At 38.5% G+C, this 26,905-nt stretch overlaps 5 protein-coding genes across 8 annotated transcripts; 3 read left to right on the top strand and 2 right to left on the bottom strand.

Annotated features, from left to right (window-relative positions):
- Positions 1 to 1,504: 1,504 nt before the first annotated feature.
- LOC140798273 (large ribosomal subunit protein eL43z-like) lies at positions 1,505 to 3,642 on the bottom strand. Its single transcript, XM_073152079.1, has 5 exons — positions 3,479 to 3,642; positions 3,000 to 3,039; positions 2,799 to 2,887; positions 1,959 to 2,041; positions 1,505 to 1,866 (listed from the first exon to the last, which is right to left on the bottom strand). The coding sequence occupies exons 1-5, from the start codon at positions 3,479 to 3,481 to the stop codon at positions 1,803 to 1,805; spliced, it is 279 nt and encodes a 92-aa protein (XP_073008180.1). The 5' UTR covers positions 3,482 to 3,642; the 3' UTR covers positions 1,505 to 1,802.
- A 1,761-nt stretch (positions 3,643 to 5,403) lies between these two features.
- On the top strand, positions 5,404 to 6,821 carry LOC140797866 (probable purine permease 4). Its single transcript, XM_073151551.1, has one exon. It carries the CDS (start codon positions 5,601 to 5,603, stop codon positions 6,690 to 6,692), a length of 1,092 nt encoding a protein of 363 aa, XP_073007652.1. The 5' UTR covers positions 5,404 to 5,600; the 3' UTR covers positions 6,693 to 6,821.
- Positions 6,822 to 10,716: 3,895 nt separating this feature from the next.
- Positions 10,717 to 13,501, top strand: LOC140797151 (transcription initiation factor TFIID subunit 11). Its single transcript, XM_073150421.1, has 4 exons — positions 10,717 to 11,064; positions 12,241 to 12,328; positions 12,709 to 12,808; positions 13,169 to 13,501. The coding sequence occupies exons 1-4, from the start codon at positions 10,787 to 10,789 to the stop codon at positions 13,294 to 13,296; spliced, it is 594 nt and encodes a 197-aa protein (XP_073006522.1). The 5' UTR covers positions 10,717 to 10,786; the 3' UTR covers positions 13,297 to 13,501.
- Positions 13,502 to 17,976: 4,475 nt separating this feature from the next.
- On the top strand, positions 17,977 to 21,184 carry LOC140797419 (uncharacterized). 3 transcript variants are annotated; one of them, XM_073150833.1, is made up of 6 exons: positions 18,063 to 18,370; positions 18,456 to 18,856; positions 19,192 to 19,776; positions 20,338 to 20,644; positions 20,739 to 20,816; positions 20,928 to 21,184. In XM_073150833.1, the coding sequence occupies exons 3-6, from the start codon at positions 19,205 to 19,207 to the stop codon at positions 20,976 to 20,978; spliced, it is 1,008 nt and encodes a 335-aa protein (XP_073006934.1). In that variant the 5' UTR covers positions 18,063 to 18,370; positions 18,456 to 18,856; positions 19,192 to 19,204; the 3' UTR covers positions 20,979 to 21,184. The 3 variants fall into 3 exon arrangements, with proteins under 3 accessions (XP_073006933.1, XP_073006934.1, XP_073006935.1); XM_073150832.1 differs by lacking the exon at positions 18,456 to 18,856 and having other exon boundaries at positions 17,977 to 18,370; XM_073150834.1 differs by lacking the exon at positions 18,063 to 18,370 and having other exon boundaries at positions 18,631 to 18,737.
- Positions 21,185 to 22,900: 1,716 nt separating this feature from the next.
- Positions 22,901 to 26,292, bottom strand: LOC140797599 (uncharacterized). Of its 2 annotated transcripts, XM_073151180.1 has the most exons (6): positions 26,000 to 26,263; positions 25,828 to 25,922; positions 24,369 to 24,902; positions 23,720 to 23,993; positions 23,546 to 23,623; positions 22,901 to 23,348 (listed from the first exon to the last, which is right to left on the bottom strand). In XM_073151180.1, exons 2-6 carry the CDS (start codon positions 25,917 to 25,919, stop codon positions 23,295 to 23,297), a joined length of 1,032 nt encoding a protein of 343 aa, XP_073007281.1. In that variant the 5' UTR covers positions 25,920 to 25,922; positions 26,000 to 26,263; the 3' UTR covers positions 22,901 to 23,294. The 2 variants fall into 2 exon arrangements, with proteins under 2 accessions (XP_073007281.1, XP_073007282.1); XM_073151181.1 differs by lacking the exon at positions 25,828 to 25,922 and having other exon boundaries at positions 26,000 to 26,292.
- Positions 26,293 to 26,905: the final 613 nt, after the last annotated feature.

Here is a 26,905-nt window from a genome sequence, read left to right as displayed (position 1 = left end):
TTATTAATCTCTGGTATTAGTTGCGAATTAGATGATTATTTTACTTATTAGAATTTCTTTGGTGAAAAAAAAAAGAGTAAGTTAAAAGGAACAAGTGAAATTATTTTTCATAAGTAAAAAAATTTACTTTTTTAATTATATTTTAACAATCAAATATTAAAAGTAAATAAATTATTTAAAAAATGGGTCATTTTTTTCTCTAATTTTTGAAATAGTAAATTTGTACAACTTGCCTATATAAAATCCTTGTTGCTTTTCTCTCTAACGACGATGCCAACGGCGAAAACGGGCATATCGAGATGAGGTGGAGACGGACTAGTTGGGAGGCTACAAGAATTCTACGTGGAGCCGCACAGTGCCCTTAAGAGGATCATAAGACTAGTTGATCAGTATAGTAATTGGATAACTGATCGGGCAACTAAACGAGATAGAGAGTCAGTTTCTCGTCTAGTTTTAAGAGACCTTTGGACTCTATTCCCCATATCATACCGAATCATATCGGTAGAGTTATGTCGCTGAATTGAATCCAACATCTCCTTTCCTATCAAACAAATAAAAAATTAGCTTTTACTTCCTTTAATTTAGACCAAAATTAATTAATTTTTTTAATTTTTATCTGCATTTGTAAGATGAAAAGGATATTTTAGTTTTCTTGTAATGAAATCAATGTATGTCGTCAGCGTGAGTTTTTATGCCATCAATATAGACATCTCATATCTGACACCATCAGCTTGCTACTTCTCCTTTGAAAATTAATAATAATAACTCTTAAAACAAATAGATAGCTATACGAGAAGCAATGTGGGGAAAAGTTTCCTCCAACTTGATTATAGAAAATCCACGGTCGCAGCAAAATAGAAAACAATGGCGTGAAAACATGAGGGTTGAGACAAACCTCCTTCCCGTTGATTGGACGCCACACCCAGTATAGAGTGTGGACAATTGGATTGATGTGACGTTCAATTATTAGTCTTTTTTTTTTATATAAATAATTTGTAGTCTTTAATAAGTAAAGTGTTGTAGAAAAGAGAGAAAACGAATTCTGTTGGCTGGGTTGGTGGTACTGGAATTAAATGGATTCCAGTGAAAAAAGTACTCTGGTACTCTGGTGTATAATAAAGTATTTCCGAACCTTATTATACCCAAAATCAATAGCTTTCAATGATATTAATTAGAGAGGATTATACCAAACCGCTATGAATTATGAACTGATATTTAATTTTATAGACCCCCATCGGTTATTTCTCATAACACATTAAATGATATGCCAATATGACATGATTATTTCTAAGCCATCTAGAAAACATTGCATATCTATGTAAAAATAATAATAATAATCATGTGGAAAATAAAAGAGTAGAATTTTTTTAGGAGAGAGTACCAAGTAAAAATAGACAGTAGTTTATAAGTTCTCAGTGTAATTAGCCATAAACTAAATTAAAGAAACAAAATCGAATTCATCAAATCCCAATTGAGATATCTAAGTAAGCCACAGACCAGAACCTTGTCAAAATCATGCCATGTTTCTCATCAAAAAGTGTCCTGAAGTACATTCACCAGAATTAAGAATTATAGTCTGCTAAAGAATTATATTTGGAAGGGGTTCAATCTCAAGATGCTTCACCAAAACGAAACATTCCATGTCCTCAAATTATAAATGAAGCATATCAGATGGAATAGCAATTCAGTCACAATGATTCAGTTCGTAAGCAAGGACTTTCTAATATTGTTTTAGCAACTACCCGTAGTTTCGACTAAAAGTAAGGCAAAAGTGCAGATCCACCCAAGAAAGATTGCGGCAATCACCCTTCGGTCTGCTCTCGCAAGCGACGAATGGTGCTTCTCACAGTGACAGCACTAGCAGTGCTGAAAGAGTAAATGAACAAATTTAAGATGGATGATAGAAAATGATGCAAGGAATTGAAAGATACGAGCAGAAGAATGAAATGACCACTCACTTCAAGGTATAAGCACCGCCAGCCTTGACCTTCCCACAATCCTTGCATCCCCAAATTCCAACTGCTTTTCTTTTCACAGCATACTGAAAACAAAAAACTGTATCAGGAACTAAGATTCCGCGAAAACAATCAGGGCAATACGAAGGGACAGATGAATCCGGTCAATTCAATGACATTTACTGAGGGGAAAAACATTGCAGTACAAAATGTGCAACCTTAGACAGAAGCTTCAACTACAAGATTATAGAGAGCAATTTAAACTTCATTCCTCAAGAATCCTATTTCCTATGAACCAATGCTTGCAAGTTCGGATGCTCTCTATTAAGCGAAAAATTGGAAAGATACAAAAGATTTTAACATAAATGTACAGATGAGAATTTTTAATAAATGTAAAGTTTAACAGAAGGAAATGATGATAAATGTAGAAGGAAAATTCTGCACAAAGACCTTTCAAGTAGCAACAAGATAACTCGTATAAACTTAATTTGAAATTAATATTTGTGCCTCAATACACTAACATAAGGCCTTTCCTATGAATCCTTCAGACAAACAAAAATATTTGTACCGTAAGATAATAATAACAAAATAACATACTCCAAAGCATGATCTTTCGAAAGAAGAAAGTAGTATATATTCTAATACATTGAACACTACCACATTAGCAAGGTTCCAATCACAAGTAGGTCTGAATCGAACCTTTCTAGCTTCACTTTCTTCTTCATGTCAAAGTATTATTAGAGATGAAAAAACAATACTTAAGAGTTCAGGACATCTAGAAAAGGAGATTTACAATAAATCTCCAAAATTGCACAACATCTAATCTCAGCCTGGAGATGATACCTTTCCACAGAACTCACAGAAATACTTTGCATGCTGCGAGACTTCCATCTTCTTAATTTGCTTTCGCAAACTGGCACCATATCTGGTACCTGCATTCCAAGACACGATGTCGAATGAACTAAATGAATGTATCAAACGTCTTACGTGTGAGAAAAAGTAGGATAGAGGTAATGTAAGTCTATCTTTGAAAAAATTGAGTACCATATTTGCCAACAATTCCAGCCTTCTTGGTACGCTTTGTCTGCATTAAGAGGATAATGAAAGGTAATTGAGACAAATCTAACGTATTACTGCAGCATACCAAATAGATGTTCGGCATATTATTACGACTATCTAACATCATGATCGCTATTTGCAGATATCAATAGCTTTCTAATTACGTTAAAAGTGTTAGAAGTAACTTGTTCTTGCACTTGTGAATATGATACAACCAATAAACACTAAATAATCAAACAACTCAGTCATAATACCATTCGCAACCATGGAAAAATCCACAGCTAAGAAAAAATTCTACAAACTTGTAGGCAGCTATGCAGATGAAACTAGGAAGACTACTAGCATTCTCTTGTACACCATAAAGAGAAAAGAATAGAGCAAACGTCTACCTAATTTCTCATCCTACGAACCAAAGATAGCATCTAAACTGGTATACGAGAGAAAGTATAAGATCCGCAGCGTACCATCTCGGGGGGGGAAGGGAGAGCTCGCGACGCCGAAACCTGGATCGAGGAGACGAGAGGATCGCGTCGCGGGCCGCCGCTTTCGCTTTTATACCATCAAAATTTAGGGTTTCGGGGACACCTAATCACCACGGCGATCTTGTTTCGATCACAACCGTTCGTTCGATATTTTGGGTCAAAAAGGTTAAATTTGGGCCGGCCCAGGACCGTCTTTAATCCTGGCCAGTTTTGAATTGGTTTGTAACTAAATAGTTAGATAAAGGGTTCTGTTATAAGTATACCCCTCTAAAATTTATTATTTACGTATATGCCCTTATGAATTTCCCAACTTTTTGATAGATAAATTCTTAGTAATTTAACAACTAAAAGATATAAGAAAATGATTATAAGGTTTTTTTTAAATAATATACACGTAAAATATATGAAATATCTTTTATAGAGAATTTACTTTTAAAAATAGTCATAAGTTATAGTGTTTAGCGAAAGTGAGTAATTACGATAACCAATAGCTACATACCATATATATATATATATATAAAAAGTTGTGAAGCGTGGTTTAGGGAAAGTTAAAGAAAATAAAATTTCACTCTCCTTACACTATCTAAACATTATAAAATTGAGGGCTTTTTAGAAAGTTCATTTCTCTCGATTTCATCTTTAGAGTAAAAAGAAAACCTAATATTAGTGATGGAAAAACACTTTCGCTAGTGTCGAGGGTGGGTCCAAATGGAATGCAATTTTTAGAACCCAATTCAAGATTTACAACCACTTAGGAATTTATTTTGTAACTTTTAATCAATTTGGTGTGTAAAGTATAGCTTACCACTCTTTCAATAAATAAATATATATATATATACATAATTTTGAAAAGGTTAAGAAAAAAAAACTTATTTTCCAATCCACTTTCCATCCGTCCTTTCAAACATTACAAAAGAAGGAGAGCACTTTAAAAAAAAATTATCACTTACTTTTCCTACTTTGTAGTAACTGAAACCATTTCACGCTTTCCCACATGATCCACCGCATTGACCTTCACAAGAATAAGACCAAAGTTCATAGACTCTCCTACCCTATCCTATTCTATATTTATAGAATCAAGTGCAAATCACACTGAGAAATGGCATCTGTTGACTGTTATAAATGAAGCCTAACCATTTGGCAACAACCTCCACTCTCACCAACCTCTCTCTCTCTCTCTCTCTCTCTCTCTCTCCATCTCCCCCCATTAATATATATACATATATATGCATGTATGTGTATGTATATATTTATATCTGTAGCCGTTTCAAGTCAGAATAGATCATTCCAAGTGTTATTCTCGGACAAACTATTACTTATTCCCTTCTTCTCTGGTGTAAGTCCTACACAGAGAGAGAGAGAATTCACGTGAATATATATTTCCCTGTGGTGGACTCCCACTGGAAACCATCCGTTCGGATAACCACCGCCAGCACCAGGCACCACCTCGGTCGCGGAGCGGAACTTTTAGTTATGCATGAGACTCGTCGCCTCGGCTCTCACGCTAATAATGCTCCTCGCGAATAATGTACGTTATATTATTCCTCTGGTTATAATATCATTATTGGATGCCGATTAGTACAGTACGTAACGCTCAACCAGAAACGACAAAATATTTGTCGTAGATTTATTTATACATTATATAGTGTTACTTTTAGAAAGAAAGATCGTATCTTGCTGAGAGCTTCTTAAGACCCCCCCGCCCCTTATATAATTATATTGCATTCGATGCCATCATCTCTCAAGGGAGGAAACTAGTAGAAACAAACAAACAAACGCTGGATGCACTTCCGGGAATACGAATTATACAGCCACCCTTTCCCTTTATAGGATGTAGCACATCCTTATCGGATTAGTTGCAGTAATGAGTTGCCTCTTCGTTCGCATTCTTGAGGGGCACATTTCCTTAAAAATAAATAATAATAAAAAGAAAGGTTCCACGGTAACCCAGAGAAGGCCACGTATAACCTCTCCACTTATCCCAACTTAAATACTCATCCATAGAACTCTCAAATCTTCACACCTAATACTCTCCCTCTCTCTCTCTCTCTCTCTCTCTCTCTCTCTCTCTCTCTCTCTCTCTCTCTCTCTCTCTCTCTCTCTCATGGCTATTGATCAAGAAACGAGTCCGGTTCTCCAGGGGACGGGGAACCGCAGGTATCGTTACGTCCTGTTGTCGCTAAACTACTTGGCGCTTTTGGTGGGGTCTCTCTCCTCGAGCCTCCTCTCTCGGTTCTACTTCGCCCATGGTGGATCTAACCGGTGGGTGTCCACCTTGGTGCAGTCCGCGGGGTTTCCTCTCCTCCTCTTCGCCGTCTACTTCTCGCCTTCTTCCTCTTCTTCGAGGCCTTTCTCTCGCTTCACCCCTCGCTTGTTCTTGCTTTGTATTCTCCTCGGGTTGCTGCTGGGAGTCAACAACCTCCTCTTCTCCTGGGGGGTGTCTTACCTCCCGGTGTCCACATCGTCTCTCTTGCTCTCCACCCAGCTCGGCTTCACCCTCGTCCTCGCCGCGCTCCTCGTCCGCCATCCGTTGACCTTCACGAATCTCAACGCGGTGGTGCTCTTGACGCTGAGTTCGGTCCTCCTCGCACTCAGCTCCGGTAAATCCGGCGACAAGCCCGCCGGAGAGAGCAAGGCGAACTACTACCTCGGCTTCGCCGCCACCCTCGGCGCCGCCGGGCTCTTCGCGATGTATTTGCCCGTGATGGAGATTGTTTACCGTGGGGTTGTTGGTTTCAGGATGGTGGTGGAGGTGCAGGCGGTGATGGAGGCGGCGGCGACGGCACTCGCAGGAGCTGGGATGGCGGCCGGCGGTGGGTGGAGGGAGAACGGGAAGTGGGACCTCGGGCCGGTGGCATACTGGTCGGCGTTGGCCGCGGTCGTGCTGAGCTGGCAGATGTGCTTCATGGGCACGGCGGGGATGATCTTCCTGACGTCGTCACTGCACAGCGGGATCTGCATGACGGCGGTGCTGTCGGCGAACGTCGTCGGCGGTGTCGTCGTGTTCGGCGACCAGTTCGGTGCAGAGAAGGCGGTGGCGACGGTGCTCTGCGTTTGGGGCTTCTCTTCCTATCTATACGGGGAGTATAAGAAGAAGGGAGGGGTGGAGGTGGAGAAGGAGAAGGAGAAGGAGACGATGGAGACGGAGATGTTAGGGGATGGGAGGAAGGAGAGAGAAGGAGAGGAGAGCGTGTAGGAATTTGATATGGTTGGGGTGAACATATCGGACTTGTGATTAGGAAAAAAGGCAAGGGTGTCCCTGCAAATCACCACCTAAAAAGAATTTCCTTTTTCTGACATAATTGCAAACCGGCACCTTTGATAATCTCAGTGCGGACTGCGGAGCGATTAATTATTTCGCGAATTAACCCTCAATTTTTTAAAAAATAATACACTTTTTTCTATTTAAAAAAAATAATCCTAAAAAAGTCGATCAACGCACCTGGACTTAGTTTCATTCAGCGTAGGAGCAGCAATAGACTTATTGCAACCCTGACTTTATTTCACCATCGTACATACCTCAATTTGAAGAAAGAATTATTTGTCCAAAAAAAAAAGGCCAAGATATTTTATAATAATAATAGAGTACAGGTAGTGATTTGCAAAATTTGTTATTGATGCAAAAAGGTTTGGAAGTTGGTGGTTGGTTTGTTTGCTTGCGAGAGGAGCATTAAGCACTAAGTAAGAATAAACAATCAAAATAATGGAAGCTAGCTACTTAAGCATCATGGTTGTTCTTCTATTACATTGAGTTCGCCACTGATGTTTAATTAATTAAATTTATTTTACCAACTCCACAGTTTAGAATATTGATTAGTGTGATGCAAGTTGTGTTTTGTTTTAAAGGAAAATAATTATAAATTAATAGACGTGGGTACATCTAATTAAGCCCAATGCATGCATCAAGGTGGGGGGTTTTGAGTGATTACAGTTAAAAGCTTAATCGCTAATTAGTAGTCAGTTGCAACCAAACCAATCATTTGCGCACGTACTTAATTGAAAAGCTCTTCATTTGTTTAATTTTGGCAGCAATGGAGGAGGAGGAGGAGGAGGGTGGTAGTGGTTTGGTGGGTAGTGAGTCAGGTGTGTCCCATGTTGGAAATTGTCATTGTTAAGCTATCAATCTGGTGTTTAACAATGAGTGTTCACTTCCTTGGATGTTTGTGATCATACTTTGGAATAATAATATATGACCCAGTTAATTACAATTAAGAGGTTAATTACATTTTATCTACATCATTTTATTTAATTATAGCTTAAGCACTTAACCTCCTTTGTGACTTGAAATAGTCACTATTTCGTCATTAACAACGATCTTCAAATTCGGAAAAATATAACTATTCTAATCTAGGAGCTTATAATATACTAAAGAAAAAAATTCATTAAAATTAAAATTTTACAAAATTAGGTTCTAATTTTTTAAAAGACATAACATATCATATATTACGACTGAGAGCAAAAATATTACGAGAACCTAGTGAGTGATGTTTAGAATGGCCGGTCCAATTGTCCGCCATATATATATATATATATATATATGTGAGAATAAATGAACCTTTTATCATCTATATATAGGGTGAAACTAAGATAAGCATGATAATTCCATGATCCATGGCCTTAAAAGAAGTTGATTCACTTTATCTTTGTTTTTTTCCTGATAGCACCCTCTACTGTTGATTAATTTGGTTTACTATATAGTGCATGCCTTCCATTCCATTTCATTCCATATCATGTGCATGCGCAGCCACAATGTCTGTGATTAGAGAGTAAGATGTAATGTGACAAAAACATCCACCACTTGTTCTATCACCAATGTGTGTTTCCACTCACCAACTTTAGATGCTTGCCCTGTGATGGGGTCCAGGGGAATGTTGCTATACAACACCCTTTGAATATTTTATTATTTAGTAGTTGGATCTTACCAACCCACGATTGTTAACTCATCAACTGCTCTAAAAATTTAATTTTTAAGCTCTTAGAATGATAGATTTGTTATACTTTGTAGTTCAACACCCGCTCTTACTTCTGGTATGAAATGTATTGATGGATCTAAGAAATAAATTTAATTTAAATAACGAATCAGAGGATATGAGTATATAACTCTGTCAATTGAAATTAAAATTATTATTTTTTATCTATTAAAATGTCACCGTTCTAATAACTTAAGTTTTTAGAGTAGTAAGTAGGTTAACACGACGAAGCTTATTATTTCAAAAAAAAAAAAAATAGATATTTAGAGTTAAATTCTTTTATTAGAGTAGACTGGTTGTAAAAGAATTTGGTTAGTGTATAAGAATGTTATTTGAAAAAAAAACTATTCTCTCATTTTCTCATACAAGTTTTTCTATTATGAGTGGAAAAGATAAAGTTCTAACACTTATTCTACTGTCTATAATTTTGTTAGCATACCAAATGCCACTCTATCTTTTATAAACATATAATTTTACTCCATGTCCTATAGACTAAAATCACTAAAACTTCAACTTTTGACTATGTGTATGTGCCTTCTTAGTTTAGAAAAGTTACTACTACTTAAATAAAAATTACTATACCACCTAATTAATGTTTTATTACTATTAAGTTATCATTAATTGTTTCTCAAAAATACACATTCAAATATAATAAAGATAAAAACATATATTTGTTTACACTGCAGTTAAAAATTGAAGAGTATTATAAATATAAAAAAGAAGAACAAAAAACAAAACAGAGGAGGTTATATTTAGCTCTAAAGATGATCTAATCTCCTCTTCTTGTGAGAAAGCCAAAAAGAAAAAAAGGAAAAAGAAAAAATTGGATCAAGATGATTCCGACACAAGAAAAAAGACGAAAGGATAAAGCTTAGAAATGGAGCATGTCTCTTTCTCTGCCGAATGGGGTTGACCCCATGTCCACTTCTAACAAATTCGATGGAGTGAAATGGGAAAATAATAATAATAATTTTATTATTCCGACAATGATGGAAGTGGAAGAACCTCCATGTACGAATCTATACATTGAATTTAATCGTGGTCGGCGTAAAGGAGAAGGGGATACTTATCCTTAGAATAATTTTTGACTTACAAAAATCTCTCGTTTTTCCATTGTTTCAAGTCAACGCTTAATAAAGGCACAGTTTTTTTTTGTACTCTTTCCCAATTTTTTATTTATTTTATATTTCTTAGTTTGTAGAAGAGGAGGAGGGTGGTGATTGTTTGATCGATGAAAGATGATGGCTTGATGCTCTGTTTTTATTTTATTATATAAATACTTATCATTTAATCCTCACATTTTGCTTTAACGCCGGGTTAAAAAGAATTTCTGAAGTTAATTATAATGGGATATTGATTATGTTTTATTTTATGGGTATACATTATTGAATTTTTATATTTTGGGTTTAATTATTAAAAACACCACAATGCTAGTTTTTTAAACTCAACTTAATTACCCACATTAGTTAACTTAACTATAGGTGTAAAATGATTAGAGTGCCCAAATTGAAAAAAACGGGTATTTCTCTTATTTTTATATTTGCAATATGTAATTATGCTTCCTTATAATTTAGGATGGTTAATTAAGAAACATAAATTTGATGAGAATTAATGAATTTTGCACGTCTTTGAGCTCAAATTTCTCTTACGTCCAAAGTTTAGAAATTATAAGATAATTTTGATCACCGTTCTTTTCTAATAGAAAAAAAGGAGTAAAAATAAAAAAAAAACTTACCGAGGGCAGCGCGGGCGGCTAGGGATTGATTAATTCCACCTCTGATGAGGTGCATGTCCCCAAAAACATCATAGAGTTGCCAATCAAAAGTCAACTCCCTCAAATCCTCCTTGGACTTGGACTTGCAAGACAAGTGTAGCAAAAAGTCATTGTCTAAATATCTTGATGAGGAGAAAGCATTAGTGCATGGGTTGGCCCTTGTCTAATAATATATCAGATGGTATATTCTACCTTTGTACTTTGAGACTTTAGAGGTGGAGGAGATAAGTGTTTTGAGAGATTCTTCAATGTAATGGGACACCACTAATAAAGCTTCTTTCATGAATCCTGTGGTTAATTATTTTGAGATGCGGTATTTGGTTGATCCAAAGTGATCATTTTCTAAAATTTTAATTAGAAAAAAGAGAAATTGAAATTAGAGACAAAATCTTTTATTACTAGAAGAAAAAGAAAAAGAAAAAAGGTTTATTTATTATCATATACATTATATATTTCTTTTATTTTGTATTTCTTTTAATTTAAGTCGAAATAGAGAAACTTATTCTGGAGGAAGGTTTTAGCGTTTTAGGTTGCGGGAGGGAGCCGATGAAGGACCCCTTCGAAGCGGCCGTCGAGGAGCAAGAATCACCGCCGGAATCGCCGGTGCCGGCGGAGGAGGAGGAGGTCGCTGCCGCGGACGCCGAAGCCGACGAGGAGGAGGCCGACCCGCAGTCTCGACCGGCGTCCGCCGCCCCTCCGCCGGCTGCTGGGGGCGCGGGAGGGAAGGGAAAGGAGGAAGAAGACGATGAAGAGGAGGAGAACATGGAAGTCGAGCTCGACAAGCTCCCATCCAGAGGCGATCCCGACAAGTTGGCGAAGATGCAGTGAGTTGCCCTAAAAACTGTCAAGATTAGCGAATAGAGATATAGATCAAAATCTTAGAGGTGGAATTAAACTATACCGAGATATAATGAAAGAAATCGGATAGAGAACTCATCTTTATGTGTAGGTTGGGAATCCCCTGGTCTGGGTATTCGAATACTCTGAGTTGTTAAAGTATTCTAGTATTATCACTCTATAACAATATACTGGAATCTAGTTCGTTTATAGGAATACTTCTGCAAATAAAAAAATTTCACGCGTTAGGCAGGCTCAATGATGATGTTATAATATTATTATTGTTCACTTCTTTTGTTGATAGTAACAATTCTCTGGTATTCAATTTGGGGAAAGCTTCTAATCTTTCTCTGTAGTAAAAATTGACATAAGAAAATATCATAATTTTAGTGCTAATCACTAGTTGCAATTCACTGGTACTATTTGAGTTGACGAAGGAATTTACAACTGATGAACTGAATTGTTGAAGAGGCTTTGCATCCATATGTTTGCATAGTCTGTGAAAATTCAAAGCAAATTTGAAGCATTTTTGTTGATACAAATTTCCAAGGACTTGTTAGACATGTAATTTTCCTCTTGTCAGTTCACCATTGAGGTTTTAACTTTAAGAGAGGTCGCTCCCCTGCCCATAACAACAGTGTCTGGAACTACAGTGCCTTATGTTTGAATCAATTAGGGTAGCCTGTGTGTTTCATATGCTTGATTTAACGATCTTCTGCAATGAACTCTGCCCATATGAGGTTGTCATATATTTTCTCATGTTTCTAACCTAGTTTTTGTTTCCTGTCTCCTCTTTGGGATGCCTTCAATTTGTCCAAAATTGTCTTTGACTAGAAACCATCCTATTGAAATTGGTTGAGTCCAATGGGACTTTGTAAATTTCATTGAAATTTGAGAATAATATATGGCATTCTCTTCACCCGATATAATTTACAATGTTACCACATGAGTGTCAAGACTTTCTACTTGTGCCTGAATTGAAATAGTGCTGCTTCTTACGCTGTGCACGCTGTTACATCTTGTTCTGACCATTAAGCAATGTAGTATTAAAAGTTTCATCCCTGCTTTTGTGAAGTCAAGATCTTCTGCTCAGATTAATTTCATAATAATCTAAGTAAAAAATAATTTTCTTTGTATTTTTTATTTTCTCTTCTCTCTGTCAGGGCAATTCTGTCCCAATTTACAGAGGAGCAAATGAGTCGATATGAGTCATTCCGAAGATCTGGATTTCAGAAAGCTAATATGAGAAGGGTATGCAAAGTTGTAAACCATGTAATTCAGTAGGATCAATGTCATTACTTGGCGGACTGTCTTTACAAGAGCACATGCATCTTTATTTTCTTTTCTCGTTTGAGTTGTTGGCTATGTTTTAATTTTATACTCTGATTCTTGATGATAAATCCTGTAGCATTATATCTTTCCTTGGTAAATAGCAGCTCAGAGTTGATTGTAGATGACCATCAAGGGCATGCTCCCATGGAATACTATCCCAGCCATTAGCTAACATGTATTCTGTATTAGCAGTAATATCATGTTACTAGTGGATGAAATTCCGCTTCTACTTGTTTGCTGCAGTTGCTGTGGTTTATTTCAGATGTTTGTTTTGACACATTGTTTCTGTTTTATTACAGCTATTGACTAGTATTACAGGGAGTCAAAAGATTTCTATGCCCACGACTATTGTGGTGTCAGGAATAGCAAAAATGTTCGTTGGGGAGCTCATTGAGACAGGCAAGTTGAGTTTGACTAATTGACTCTCTATGACATGATGCACATCTATTCTTTGCCTGATATTGTTCATTACTGACTTGTGAAAGGAAGTCAACTCAAATATGATCACCATTTGTTGGAAATTGTTTCTTATTTCTGTTTGAATTTTGAAGTTAAGCTTCTCAGCCCATTGTTTGATTCAAACATAGACAGCATATGGTTTGCAAAGCTTGAGGCTTCATTATTACATATATATTAGCTCTTGTAATTCTTACCACCGAACTTCCACACTAACTTTTTCCAGAAAAAAGTTGTTGAACCAAAATCTTTATTTTCTCTAAAATCTTTATTTCCTTTTGACAATTTCTCTCTGTATTGTAGCTAGAGTAGTTATGACAGAGAGAAAGGAGAATGGTCCCATCAGGCCTTGCCACGTTAGAGAAGCTTATAGAAGACTAAAACTTGAAGGGAAGATACCGAAACGATCAGTGCCTAGGCTTTTCCATTAGAAGAGCTGTGCCTGCAAGTTGGTGCACCTGCATAGAATTGCCTTCTAGAGTTGTAGTTGATGTTCATCTCAAAAATGCATTGTAGCTGGTGGAAAATGCTTATTCTTCTTATGCTCATGTAAAGTCTGTGATTGCAATGTCATCTTTTACAAGGATTTTGTTGCATCAGCAATTAATTCGCCAAAAAGGTATCTCAGTAGGAACACTTTTGCTTGTTCTAGATCTCTGGCATGATTTTTTTTTTTTTTTTTTTTTTTTTTTGCATACTAAATCAAAGGTGCATAATGTTCAGTCATTAACACCAACTGATTACAATAATGCCAGGAAGTATGAACTTGGCCATGGAAAATTTAATACCTCACCTATTCTGTGTCTCTGTCTAGCAATTTTGGCCCAGTGAACTCAATCTTGGCTAAAGATTCTAAGCCCAAGAATGTCTAGGGTTTGGAAAATTTACTCCCACTTGGCCTGGCTCTATTCTTTCTTTCTTTTTGTTAAGTATTATTTAGTATCTCTATCTACATTTCTACAGTATCATGGAATAAATCTAATACTAGCAATACCCAAATCACAACATAGAAAAAAGAAAAGAAAAAAATCAAAAGCCCTAGAAACGTGCCCTAGTGGCTCACTTCATGAAAGTGTTTTGAGAGAAAAGGTTTTGATCAGGGGAATCTGGATGACAGTGTGGTGATGATAGAGATAATGGCAACCATGTGAGAGTTTATTTAACTAAAAACCCATATGACTACTACATCTTCATCTTGTAGGCTATTTAAAATGCTCTGTTACTTTCCGGGGTTTTGTCACGAGATGGAGAAGGCTACATCTAATATACTTTGCTTCTCTTCCCTGCAGCAATTCTAAAATAATGGTGTCTTCTCATTCCCAACCAAAAAAAAAATGGGTAGAATAAGAATAATGGTAGCAATGCTTGTAATTATCTACCCTGGTAAATAGATTATTTATTCTCTAGAACCCTAGGTAGCTTCGGCGAAGGACTCAATATTTTGGTATACTATTCTCTTACTCTCTCTTTTGAGAGAGAAGTAGAAACTCAACGGTGTTTCCTTAACAATCTGAGCATAATCTTACATGAAATTAGTTGTGATACTTAAGTTAAACTTCAAGATCGAGTGCTTTTTTTATCCAACACTAAAGATTTGTGCATAATAAAAAGCTAAAAAAAGGTAAATAAAATTATTTAAACATTTTTTCTTCAAATTTCAACATACATTCTCTATGTTAATAATGTTTACAAAGAACTTTGATATATCCAAAAGATCCTTAATGCAGTGGAAGACTACATACCCAAAGATCCTTAATGCAGATTGATCCAAGTAAACTATATTACTAAGATGCAATTCCTTTACTCTCCTATATAAATTACTGAAGCGATTAGAGAGACCAATCTACATATCTCAGGAATCTTGTTTCCATATTACAAGTTATAAATACAAACACTCATATTAAACTTAACCAACACATAGATTCCCTTGTACTTTAAACTCAAATATAACCCATATAAGATAAGTATATAATACATACTTTAAATTTAAATACTTAACTCCCGCAAGTTATACTTGTAACTATTTGAAAAAGTTTAAATTAAACAAACAGAATTATAGTCTCATTTTGAAGATATATTACTGCCAATGGATTACATTGATTCTAACATTCGCACCGTTAATTTAGAATAATTATAATTTGTTTGAGAGGTTAAAATCATGCCAAATCATAAGGTTATAAAACTTTAATTTGCTCGGTAAAATAATTATATCTACATGCATACCAGATGTAGCATGTGAAATTAAGTGGAATAATATGGTAGATTAAGTCAAATTTGGCCACATAATATTGAAGTAATTAAAAAGAAGTACATAAAAATAATAGATTTGTTATGTATTTCCCCAAAACCAGCCAAATTTCAAAATTTAAAAAACGATAAGATGTGCGAACATTATAAAAATTTCCTATTCATGCATAATTTAGTATCTAATTAGACTTAGCCATGGAGATGATTACTAATTAATTATGTGAATGGTTTCCATTTTTCTCTCATATGCCCTTCTAAATATACTCGATAATTTTACCTCAATCGAAGGTTCTATTAAGGCATTTGTTTTCCCTTCCAATCTTTGCCAATTTCTCCTCTTTTATGTTGCATAGAATGATATCATAAAAGGTGGATTACATTTTTGAGATAAATCTAACTACGTTAATCATTTTTATTAGTCTTTTTCTTTTAATTATACCCGCTGACGTGGCAAGCGAATAGGAGGAAGTCGACAAGTATTTTTATCCGTTCCCTGACCCGTCAATTCAAAGAATTACTATTCACTATTCAGACACTATCCGTAGCTTGGATGAATACGTTTAATTATTATTATTTTTTTCACATACCCCATTGGGATAAATTTTTTTGTATGCTTATGTGTGATTATTCCGACGAACACAGGATAGTATATGAATTAAAGTTGGCCAAATAATTAATTGGCATATAGGTGGTATTAATTTCCTAGGTCCATCTAAAATATAATTATAGATCTCATTTGGAATTATGTGATTCACTATGTCATTATTCTCAGGTGGGAAAAGGAAGATTTCCAATTCGTATAGTGCTTCACATTTAGCTATCACAATTCAAAAGTTATGATGTAAATAACCCGAACTTGATCGAGCTGAGATAAGTTTGCCATCTCTTTATTTTAACTTTTTTAAAAGGAGAGTTAGTCAGCCATTTTATTAAATTTTACTTTTTCGATAACTAAATCCACTCAAAATTATATTTTGCTCGAATTTGATGATGTAGTTCAGGCCTCATCGGATCACCTCCTAGTGGATATTGGGTTTGCCGGGTTGAACTAGTTTATCATTGAATTTTTTTTTCAACAGTAGCAGTTGTAGCTATGGCGTTCAAAGTGTCGCAATTCGACATTCAAACGCCGTAGGCTCATCGTAGAATAAGTGTTATCGGATTTTGGCATATGAACAACTACTGCCCAGGGTTCGAACGACACAACTCCACCGATGAAAAAGTGCTCTCGGATTTTGACGTTCGAACAGTTGCCGCCCGTCGTTCAAACACCTGAACATGAGAGTGCAGTCTATCTAATAACGCTCAAACGTTCGATGTCGAAATATTTATGTTAGAGTTAATTTAAATTATTTTAAATTTTGGTTAGTTTCTAAATATATGAAAAGCAACCATTTTGAAGGAGAGAAGAATATTGATATTTGTATCGTCTCGTACCTTATCTCTCTCAACCTTCTCATTCAATCCAAGGTCATCAAGTCGACGCCATTCCCTTTCTTCTTAACTGTCGATCCCCCTAGTATAATAGATTCGCCCATCTTCTCCCTCCTCCCTCGAACCCTAGCCATCAGCTAGCTCCTCCCTCGTCAACTATCGATCCCCCTTATTTTTTAGGGTCAACCAACTTCTCCCCCTCCTTCATTTTTAAATTATAAATCTACCCGGCGCCATCATCAGCACTATTATCCCTCTCTCTCACATCCTATAGATTTCACAATCTCCTTTAACTCCACAACCAAATCTCCTCCATCGGCCATCACAACAAATAAATCACCTTAGCCTTGTTCATAATATTTGATTTTTTTTATGGGTAGATAATTTATTAAGATCGAAAACATACCGACTTGATAAACATGAAATTAAAATTAAAAATATGAGTTTACCTAAACTCTCTATAAACCCCGGCAATTAGACACAAACACAAGCCCTGATTAAAAGAAAACATGGACAAGGGCCCAAAAAGTTCAGCAAAATATATCAGTTCGTTTGTTGACTAAGAGCTTATTCAGTTTGAACTTATCTTGCTCTAATATCAAATTGGTTCGAGGTTGACTAAGTTCAATTGGGTTTTAATTCAAATTTGTTTAAGCCTGAGTGTCATCCTATTATATTATATTTCAAGTTGTAAAAATATACTCTAATTATTTCTCTTATTATCATTAACACTTTAAATATTTATCACTCAATTCTATATTTTACTTTTTATTGTCCCCAAAAAATCTTAAGTTTAATTTAACATAACAATTTTATGTTACTTCATAAAATAAAAAACTAAAATACCTCTCAATAAAATTACCTATGAAAGATAGTTTAGGTTAACTTACATTGTGACATTACAATTATTATAATTGACCCACCTTTATTGTAACAGCCCATCAATTAAACTAGCTTTTGTATTTCTAATAATATATGTTAATATAATACGGTGTCAATAATAATAAAAACAAAATGTAGGGAGTTTTTTCTAAATTTCTCCCGTGACTTATTTTGGAAAAAAAAATTCTCTCGACGTTGCTTCACATAAATGGCATCGGGAACGGACAAGACCTGAACGGCTGAACCGGCTGTTGCCGGTAAAGAAGGGGTGCAAAATCGCTAATCCGGGTGGTATTATAATCTAAACGCCGTGAATAGAAATCCTTTCCCATAAAACCATCCACATCGAGACGAGACGAGACGAAACGAACTAACGGCGATTTAGGCGACCGCATAGAAAAGTCAAGCAAATCGAGCCGCATAAAAAATTTCGTCATACGAGGCTTCCCCAGGAAGCAAGCGAGCGAGAAGATGCCCCTTGGATCTTTTTTGTTCGCAGAGAAGCCCCTCTTTTTTCTTATATTTACGAAAACATTCCTGAGGCCTTCGAGGGGTATTACGGTAACAAAATTTTGGAGGGGTATAGTCGGAAGAGCCGTTCAATAAAGCCTTGAACCCGTTTCCGATTGCCTTCGCTTTCTTCTACCTTCTTCTTCTTCTTCTTCTTCTTCCTATTCCTCCTCCTCTTCTTCTTCTTCTTCTTCTTCTTCTTCTTCTTCTTCTTCTTCTTCTTCTTCTCTCTCTTTCTTTTTCTTCCTCGTTTCTTCGTATAGATTTCTCGAGTGCTTGTTGTTGTCTTTTCTGCATACGGAGAGATAGAAAGAGTTGTGGTGTTGTTTCGATCACGCCATTGATGCGTGGGTTCTTAGAGAGTCATGCGATTCCGCCGGAGATTTCTCCGTCGAGCCCTCCGCGGATCCCCTCGGCATTGGATATGATGAGGTTTGCTCGGATCCCTATCGTTCTTCTTGCCTCTCTGCTCTCCGGAGCTCTAATCTCGTTGGGTTTCTTCGATTTGTTCGCGAAGGGCCTCGGTGCTCGAGATCGACTCTTCTTTGTCCTAAGTTTCTTCTTCCCGAAGAGGTTGATGGAAACAGAGGACGCTTAGGAGAGCGGTTCCGGCTGGAGATGGCTTGCCCTCTCCGCTGGATGTAGATCGCCTCCGATGGATTCGGGTGACGACGGGGTGTCAGGCGACGACATCGGTTTGGCTTCTGATGTCGCCGGCTCGGCTTCGCTTCGGATTCCATTTGTTTTCTTTTCTTGCTTGTTTCTCTCGGATTAGCCCAGTTATTCCATGGAGGAACTGGCAAGTTCCCATTGGTTTGTTTCGTTGGTTTTGTGAAAAAATTTCCCTTCTGTTCAATTCTTTTCTGGGTACCAAGAGGCGAGGGATTCTTTTGGCTTCACACAAGTTCTAATCGAGAAGTTAGTATTTTACCTTCGAATCCGGCATTCCATCTCATCTTTTGCTTCTGTTGTCTTTCTTCTGAAGCTGTCGTAGAGTTGGGATCCTCTGGATCGAAATTTCTGACAACTAGTTGTGTTCTTCGTTGTTTGTTATTTTTTTTGGACTTCTACTACAAATTTTGTTAAGGAGTTTTTGTTTTGCTCATGTTGGTTTCCAAGTACCCTCTGTTATGCAAAGGAGCTATTTTTATTGAGCGCTTCTATCATGTCCTTTGTTATCTCTTTCAGGACGATCTATATCTCACCAGATCCATCTATACTTGGCTTATTCTTTTATATATATATGTAAACAGATACCAGAGAGTGATGAGCCCGGATTGCCTTCCTCTTAGCAATGGAAGGAAGCCCTCCATCTTGAGGACCTACGAGGAAGACGCCGCCGCCGCCGCCACTCGAGCCCCCAATTACTCCCCCATCGAAGCAAAGCCCATCATCAGAGCGCGGTCGACAACGACGGCATCGACCAACCCATCCCCAAGTAGAGACCACCAGACCTCCTCCCCCCACTCCGATAGCCCAACGCCCCTCGCCGCCTCCCCCGCTGCCTTCGCCGCCATCCCTACGAGCACCCAGCCGAACGGCAAACACCATGACATCAACGGAGGAGGTGGAGGAAAAGGAGGTGATTTGCTGTTCCAGTGGGGCCACAACAAGAGGTCACGAGGCTCCCGATCGGAGAGCCGCGCGGCGGGAGACGACCCATCCATCACCAACAGGCGGCAGACGATTAAGATCCGACGGCGATCGACGGCGGAGAAGCTGATGCCGCCACCACCTCCTCCACCCCCTCCTCCTCCTCCTCCGTGCGGGACCTACACGAGAGGAGCCAATCTAAGGCATTCTTTGCCTTCTCGAGATCCGGCTCTCCTCCATCACAGGTAAATAATAGTCCCTTCCAACCCTTTCCTTGGTATTCCGTTCTCATCCTCTATCCTTGTAACCCTCTAGACTCAAAACCTAAAAACGCCCTACTCTTTTCCCTTTATTCCTTTTATGCCCTCGTCTTCTACCTTTCCCCTGTCATCTCACAAGATTTCCGTGGTTTTTTTTTTCGAATATTTTGTATTTGTGTGCTTGGGATGGTGACAACTCTTAGATCTTTTTTCACCTTTCGAGATTGTAGTTTTTATTTTTCTTCCGTTTTTGCGATTCACACCCTACTCTTCCCCAATATTCCCCTTCCCTTTCCGCTATTGTTTTTGTTTTTCCTTTATAGTTCTTTGTTTCCTTCGGGAATCCGCTCTTTCGCCATTTGAGCTTTTTTTGGGTGTAGAGATAGTAACAGCAAACAGCTGTGTGTGCGTTGGTTATAAGTAGTCGGCTTTCTTCCCCATCCCCATCCCTTTTTTTTTTTCTCCTCTTCCATGCGGTATCAAAATGTTGCCTTATTTTGACTCAACCTCCACCATCACATCACCGGTTGTTTCGGGAATGATCAGGGCCGTCGACGAGCGATCCAGCGTCCATCCTCGATCCGAGAGGCGATCGCCGCCGTCCCCGCCGGAGAAGCACCCCCGTAAGGCGTCCGCTAACGGGTGCGCGACGCCGGAGTGGTCGGCGAACCCGGACGCGAAGCCGCAACCCCACGACCAAGATCCGCCGGCGGAGAAACCTCACCTGGAGTGGCCGAGGATCTACGTCTCCCTCTCGAGGAAGGAGAAGGAGGAGGACTTCCTCGCCATGAAGGGCACCAAGCTCCCCCAGCGACCCAAGAAGAGGGCCAAGAACATCGACAAGACCCTCCAAGTACTCCATCTCAACCTTTTAAACCTTTAAAAAAAAACAACAGTAGCTCCCTTTTCTTCTTCTCATAATAATTAACCTTTATTCTTTGTTCCAGTATTGTTTTCCAGGGATGTGGCTTTCGGATCTAACCAGAGGAAGGTACGAAGTGAGGGAGAAGAAATGCGTTAAGAAGGTATTATATATATATATATATATATATATATTAAAAAAAGAATTCCCACATATCTATTCGGTTCCTAATGGAAATGTTGTTAATTTCTTCAACCTTTTTTTCCGCTTGCAGAAGAGGAGGGGGCTGAAGGGGATGGAGAGCGTCGACAGCGATTCCGATTGATAGGGAGAAAAGAAAAAGACAAGAGGAGGATAAATTAGTAGAGCAGCAGAACAAAGGAAAAGAGTAATAGCTTACCTCTTGTTAGGGTTTTTAATTTTGTTTCTTTTTTTTCCCCCTCTCTTCTTTGGGTTAAGTGGATGGAGCCTTTTGTACAGATCTCCAGTTCTCATTCATGAGAAAAATGAGATTATTTTGTTCACAAACAAGCCTTCTGTCTCATTCCATGGCATTTCCACTCTATTTTAGTGAATATAAACTAAAACATATGTCTTGATAATACGATTATAAACTAAAAAAAATTATTTTCTTAAATTGTTCTCATATCTAGTATTTGTTCCTGGTGGAGGATTTGATGAGGAGAAAAGGACAGCAGAATTTGTATATCCAATACGTTATCTTTATCTTTTTCAAGTTGTATTGCATTTGAAGGCACGCGTGGCATGTGAGAGGCGATCTCATCGACCCCCGTGAATCGCGAACAAAAAAGAAAAGCGAGTTCGGATTTGCTACAATGACGCAGAACCTTATCGACGATAACTCGTGGATATCCTGATAAGATAAATAGTAATCCAGATATTTTCTTTTATAAAAAATTAATTTTCGCAAGACTTTATCTAACCTCAGTAAGCTGGTTGAAGGTTCACATCAACCAAGTGGAAGTGGTCCCTCCTTTTAAAATTGGTCTTCTTTTTACCACCCCCACACTAGATTGATGATGCTTAGCTACCACCTCAGAAGGCAATGGCATGATGAATTTTTCTCTTTCTCAAAAAATTTGACCTCGTCCCCTTGTATGAAATCCTTCTTATTCCATCTAAGTTATTACAGCAACAAAATTATGCTAGTCAAACCTATAGGTGTATCCAGGACCTGCCAAATTAGGTGGAATAAGTCCCCACTTATCTGCAAAATTAATTAGTTATCCAAGTCCACCGAGAATCAATCTATTCTAGGCTATGTGAGTACCAACTTGTAACGTGCAACACGGACGATGAGAACTAGAAATAGAGACCAAAAGTCCTCAAGCCGAAGGCCGTCTCTTTCAAATAAACGAAATTTACAAAAAAACGCTCAAATTTCCGAGTTTATTGTTATTAGCCTGTCAAATGAACAACGTCTTCAATTTCTTCAGAATCTCTGGTAGATACGGCAAATATCCACATATATGGATCTTCTGCAGCATATTCAGTAGGAATGTACTGCAGCTGAGGGTATGGTAGTTGGCAACACCTCAAAAGAAAGAAAATTGGGTTAACATCATATACTTGGGATGAGAGAATGCGAGGAAAAATGACATAATTTCTCTGTTATATTCAAACGAAAGCAAAATAATTTTTTTTTATTCTCCTTTTCTGTTTCTTTTCTCTACTTTTCTATCTGCCATATTTTCTTCATCCAGTTGTAATGAAAATAAATGCGACCCTACAAATGTAGTGTAAATATACGCTCTACTGTTAATAATTACTTTCATCTTCTCAAAATTTAGATCGACAAAAATACTCTTATTTTTTCTTCTCTCTTTTTTGTTAGAAGTGAATTTTATAATAATTTAGAGCAGATCAATTAAAAATTTAAAAATATAAAGAAGTTGACATAAAGATTACTGACACAAAAGAAAGGGGAAAGATACAATTACATTTTTATTCGTCTATTAAATTAGTCAATCTTTTAACTTTAATGAGATACTAAAGGAGCAGACTTAGTGATAACTTTAAATAGTTTTTAATTTTTTTTTTTTGAGAAGGTCAAAATACAATTAACTTGAAAAATATCTTAATCTCAAATTCTGTCTCATTGACCTTTTTTTCTGTATCACCCAACTGAAAAAAATATATAAAATAAAAGCTAAGCTATTTAAATTATTTAATTATATTAACTATGTTTGTAATTACGATTTACAAAATTTAGAAAAGTGGAGGAAATTTCGACCAAAATATAGACGATAAATTGTATCTAACCCAGAGAAATTTCATCTGTTCTCTAGAATGAGAACTGGAGATTGGGAGGGATCAAAAGTCAAAACCACTCCTCAATCCCCTTAGAAAAAAACGAAGAAAAAAAAGAAGGAAGAAATAAATAAAAAAAGAAGCCACCCCAAAGGTAGTACTACTACAAGGGCCCACAGGGAAAGAATAAAACCAAAATATAAGATTAGCACCGACAACCAAACCCAAAGCTTCACCCACTGACCACCGGAGGCCCAAAGAGGAATCTCCCCGCCTTCCATTTCCTCGATTCCTCTCTATCTCTTTGTGACTTTTCCATTTAGCCCCTTATATTAATCATCATTCTCCAATAACCCCATCTCATCCCATCTCAATCCGAATCGCTATCCATGATGCTCTCCATCCCCTTCAACCCTCTCCTCCTCTGCACACCATCCATAAAACAAAAAAAGAAATGGAGAATTTCCAATCAGAACCCTACCAAACTATAAAATTAGACTCTTTTATATTACTGCGGCATGGTAAAAGGTGAGCCAGGGACCGAATTAATTATAGCGGCACGCATCACGGAGGCTACGTGGAAGATAACGGCGAGTCTAGATCTTAGATCTAAATTAATACCTTCTTGACGCACTTCTTCTCCCTCACTTCGTACCGCCCTCTCGTTAAATCCGAAAGCCACATCCCTGGAAAACAATACTGGAAAAAAAAATAAAAACAACAAGGGAATAAATAGATTAAAATCAAGTAAAAAGATTGCGAAAATTAGTTGAGAAAAATGTAGGAGAAGAATACTTGAAGGGTCTTGTCGATGTTCTTGGCCCTCTTCTTGGGTCGCTGCGGGATCTTGGTGCCTTTCATGGCGAGGAAGTCCTCCTCCTTCTCCTTCCTCGAGAGGGAGATGTAGATCCGCGGCCACTCCAGCGGTTCCTGGTGCGCCTTCTCCGCCGCCGGATCTAGATCTGGCGGCGGCGGCGGCTTCGCCTCCGTGCTCATGGCTCTCTGCGGCGGAGACGGCGGCGATCGCTTCTCGGATCGAGGATGGCCGCTGGATCGGTCTTCGACGGCCCTGATCGTGGGAGAATAGCGTGCGTGAGTTGGTAGTTTGTTGTTGCCAAGTTTAAAGTAGTGGGCTACCTCTGATACCAACTAAAAAGACAAAGGAAGGTGGTATTTATAAACCCACACATAAAAAGCTCGGTAGTGGAGGAAGAAGTTAGTTATCTTTATATACAGAGAAAGAGAAGAAAAAAGATAAATAAAAAAAGGGTAAAGTTTACTATACATTATTCGAGATGGGTAAACAAAATAGAAGGGCTAAATTACATAGAAAATCTTATGAGATGACATGGAAAAGGTAGAAGATGAGGGCATAAGAGGAATAACGGCGTAAGAGGAGGGCTTTTAGCCAAAAAGGATAAGAACCAGAGGAGGGAAGTATGACCTGTGATGGAAGAGAGGCGGATCTCGAGAAGGCAAACAAGGCCTTAGATTGGCTCCTCTCGTGTAGCTCCCGCACGGAGGAGGCGGCGGCGGCATCACCTTCTCCGCTGTCGGTCGCCGTCGGATCTTAATTGTCCGTTTCCCGTTGGTGGTCGATGGGTTGTCCCCCGCCGCCCGGATCTCCGACCGCGAGCGACGTGACCTCTTGTTGTGGCCCCACTGGAGGAGTAGATCGCCTCCTCCCCCGTTGATCTCATGGTGTTTGCCGTTCTGCTGGGTAGTCGTAGAGACGGAGAGGGCGATGGGCGTTGGGTTCTCGGCGCAGGGGAGGGAGAAGTGCAGGTCTCTCGTCGAGGATGGGTTGGCCGACGCCGTCGCTGTTGACCGCGCTCTTATGATAGGTTTTGCTTCGATGGGGGTGTAATTGGGGGTTAGAGCGGCGGCGTTGACGGCGTCGTCTCCCTCGTAGGTTTTCAAGATGGTGGGCTTCCTTCCATTGGTAAGAGATAGGAACTCTGGGCTCACTCTCTGGTATCTGTGTATCAAAGACCAGCACAGAGGGGAGCTCAGTAACGTATCAAACTTAGATCTTGCTTAAAACTTGAACACCAAAAGGAGCAAAATAAGATCTATCAATCGAATTTGGGAAAAGATATAGTCTCATCTTTTATTCTTAGAGAAACAACAGCGAAGAACAGAACTAGTAGTTAAAGGGGTCCGATGGCAGCCGAACAAAATGAAGCCGAATCTAGAACCTCTCTTCTTGCTGAAATCCACAGAAGATCGAGCAAAAGAAAAAAGAAAACCAGAGGAACCTTCGTCCTGGAGATTAAAGGCGATGAACTAATAACACAGCGACAAAGAGAGGTAGGAGCCGGAACAGCCCGAAAGCATCAGCGAATGAAGAATAAATAGAGACTAAATCCGGGGGAGAAACTACCCAAGGAAAGAAAGCAGAGGAAAGAACAAAACGCCGGCCAAAGAGAAAAATTAACAGAACAAGATGATAAGAATGAGACAAAAGCTCTCTTTTTTTTTAATGAAGCAAGAAGGAAACCTTCCTGATAGAAGATCGAAATCAGGAGGACACAACGATAGACTACCCAAGATCACATATGGCACAAGAAATCAAACATTCCGAAGCGCTTCATTCCAAAATAACGCATAATCCAGCAATATCCGAACTGGAAACGCCCAAAAGTCCAGCTAATAAGTGATCCAATAACTTTGAAACTAAGGAGAAGAACACGATTAACCACCATAACTCTCTGCTGATCTCGGAAACAAAGTAAAAAAAAAAAAAGATAACGTAATTGTGAAACCACTAGCCCGGAAATAAAAGAAAAGATCGAATATCTCGGAAACATTTTTTTTTTCGTATCAATAGCAACAACAACAACAAAATTCTAGAGTCGTAAAAACGCGATCGGATCAAACAAGACAGGAAGCCGAGCCATAACTGCAAGGACGCAAACCCCAGCGCTTCCTCTGAGACCTCGTTGGCACCATACCCAACGAAGTCGATCCATGCCTGAGGAGGAGTCACAGCCATCTCCTTCTCAAACAAAGTTGAAAACCTTCGAGATTAGATCGCAGAGACAGAGAAAAGAAGAAGAGGGATCTAAGCAAAACCTCATCATATCAAATGCCGAGGGGATTCGCGGATGGCTCGACGCAGAGATCTCTGGCGAAATCGCATGGCTCTCCAACAAACCACGCATCAATGGCGCACTCCAAGTAACACCACAGCTCTTCCTCTCTTTCTAGATACGTATGCAGCAAAGATTACACCCGAGAAATCTATACGAATAATAGTGAAAGAGATCCAAAAAAGGTAGCAGTTTTGAGAAGGAAGGAAGAAAGGAGCGAGAGGAGGAAGAAGGAAGAGAGGCAGGCAGTGGAAGCAGGAACGGGCTCACGGCTTTATTAAACATGCGCTTCCCATTATGCCCCTCTTAACCCCTCTTTTACCATAATAACCCTGCCTAGGTGGACTTGGCGTTTAAACGTAAATAGAGGGAAAGAAATGGGCTTTTGTACAACCGAAAGGATCCAAGCGCCCGCCCCCTCGCGTGTGCGAGAAGCCTCGCAGGAAGTTTTCTTATGCGGATATCCAGACCACCGTCTATTCTCCCTATTGTATACGTGGACGGCCGATATGGACCATACGTTTTAAATAATTAAGTGCGAGCTGGCGCTTATATAACACCACTCTGCGTTAACGATTAATCCACGCCCCCTTTTACCGGCAATAGCCGGTTTCAGAGCACTCCGGCGTTCAAAGCTCGGCTAGAATTCGGGTTGTCTGAATACTTTTTACTAAATTCTGCATGCCAAAAATAGTACAGTGGAGGGCGGGGCGAGGGGTGTATTTAGGAGCTTCATTTGATATCTTAGTGATGCCAAAATAAATGGATGTCAATTTTAAGATCCATATCCATTTTAATCGTATTAAACGGTGTGTTGCAATGTGTGGGAAGGCTTAAACGTTATATCACGCCATAAACAGTCATTTTATGTCTAAATAGGTCAAAATCA

The sequence above is a fragment of the Typha latifolia genome, chromosome 11 (genome assembly GCF_019914945.1).
Source record: "Typha latifolia isolate L0001 chromosome 11, TyphaL0001v2, whole genome shotgun sequence".
Taxonomy (NCBI): domain Eukaryota; kingdom Viridiplantae; phylum Streptophyta; class Magnoliopsida; order Poales; family Typhaceae; genus Typha; species Typha latifolia.
The sequence above is the reverse complement of the archived record's forward strand: the minus strand, read 5'-3'. Positions and strand labels throughout refer to the sequence as shown.

Coding starts and splice junctions, on each gene's coding strand:
- LOC140798273 (XM_073152079.1), bottom strand. Junction 2,888..2,999: donor TGGAATTGTTGGCAAATATG/GTACTCAATTTT, acceptor CTTGGAATGCAG/GTACCAGATATGGTGCCAGT. Junction 1,867..1,958: donor GGCGGTGCTTATACCTTGAA/GTGAGTGGTCAT, acceptor TTACTCTTTCAG/CACTGCTAGTGCTGTCACTG.
- LOC140797866 (XM_073151551.1), top strand. CDS start 5,601: ATGGCTATTGATCAAGAAACGAGTCCGGTTCTCCAGGGGACGGGGAAC.
- LOC140797151 (XM_073150421.1), top strand. CDS start 10,787: ATGAAGGACCCCTTCGAAGCGGCCGTCGAGGAGCAAGAATCACCGCCG. Junction 12,329..12,708: donor AGAAAGCTAATATGAGAAGG/GTATGCAAAGTT, acceptor GTTTTATTACAG/CTATTGACTAGTATTACAGG. Junction 12,809..13,168: donor TGGGGAGCTCATTGAGACAG/GCAAGTTGAGTT, acceptor TCTGTATTGTAG/CTAGAGTAGTTATGACAGAG.
- LOC140797419 (XM_073150832.1), top strand. CDS start 18,282: ATGCGTGGGTTCTTAGAGAGTCATGCGATTCCGCCGGAGATTTCTCCG. Junction 18,371..19,191: donor TCGGCATTGGATATGATGAG/GTTTGCTCGGAT, acceptor ATATGTAAACAG/ATACCAGAGAGTGATGAGCC. Junction 20,645..20,738: donor ACATCGACAAGACCCTCCAA/GTACTCCATCTC, acceptor TCTTTGTTCCAG/TATTGTTTTCCAGGGATGTG.
- LOC140797599 (XM_073151180.1), bottom strand. CDS start 25,919: ATGGCTGTGACTCCTCCTCAGGCATGGATCGACTTCGTTGGGTATGGT. Junction 23,994..24,368: donor CCGCCTCTCTTCCATCACAG/GTCATACTTCCC, acceptor TCCCACGATCAG/GGCCGTCGAAGACCGATCCA. Junction 23,349..23,545: donor AGAAGAAGTGCGTCAAGAAG/GTATTAATTTAG, acceptor GATGGTGTGCAG/AGGAGGAGAGGGTTGAAGGG.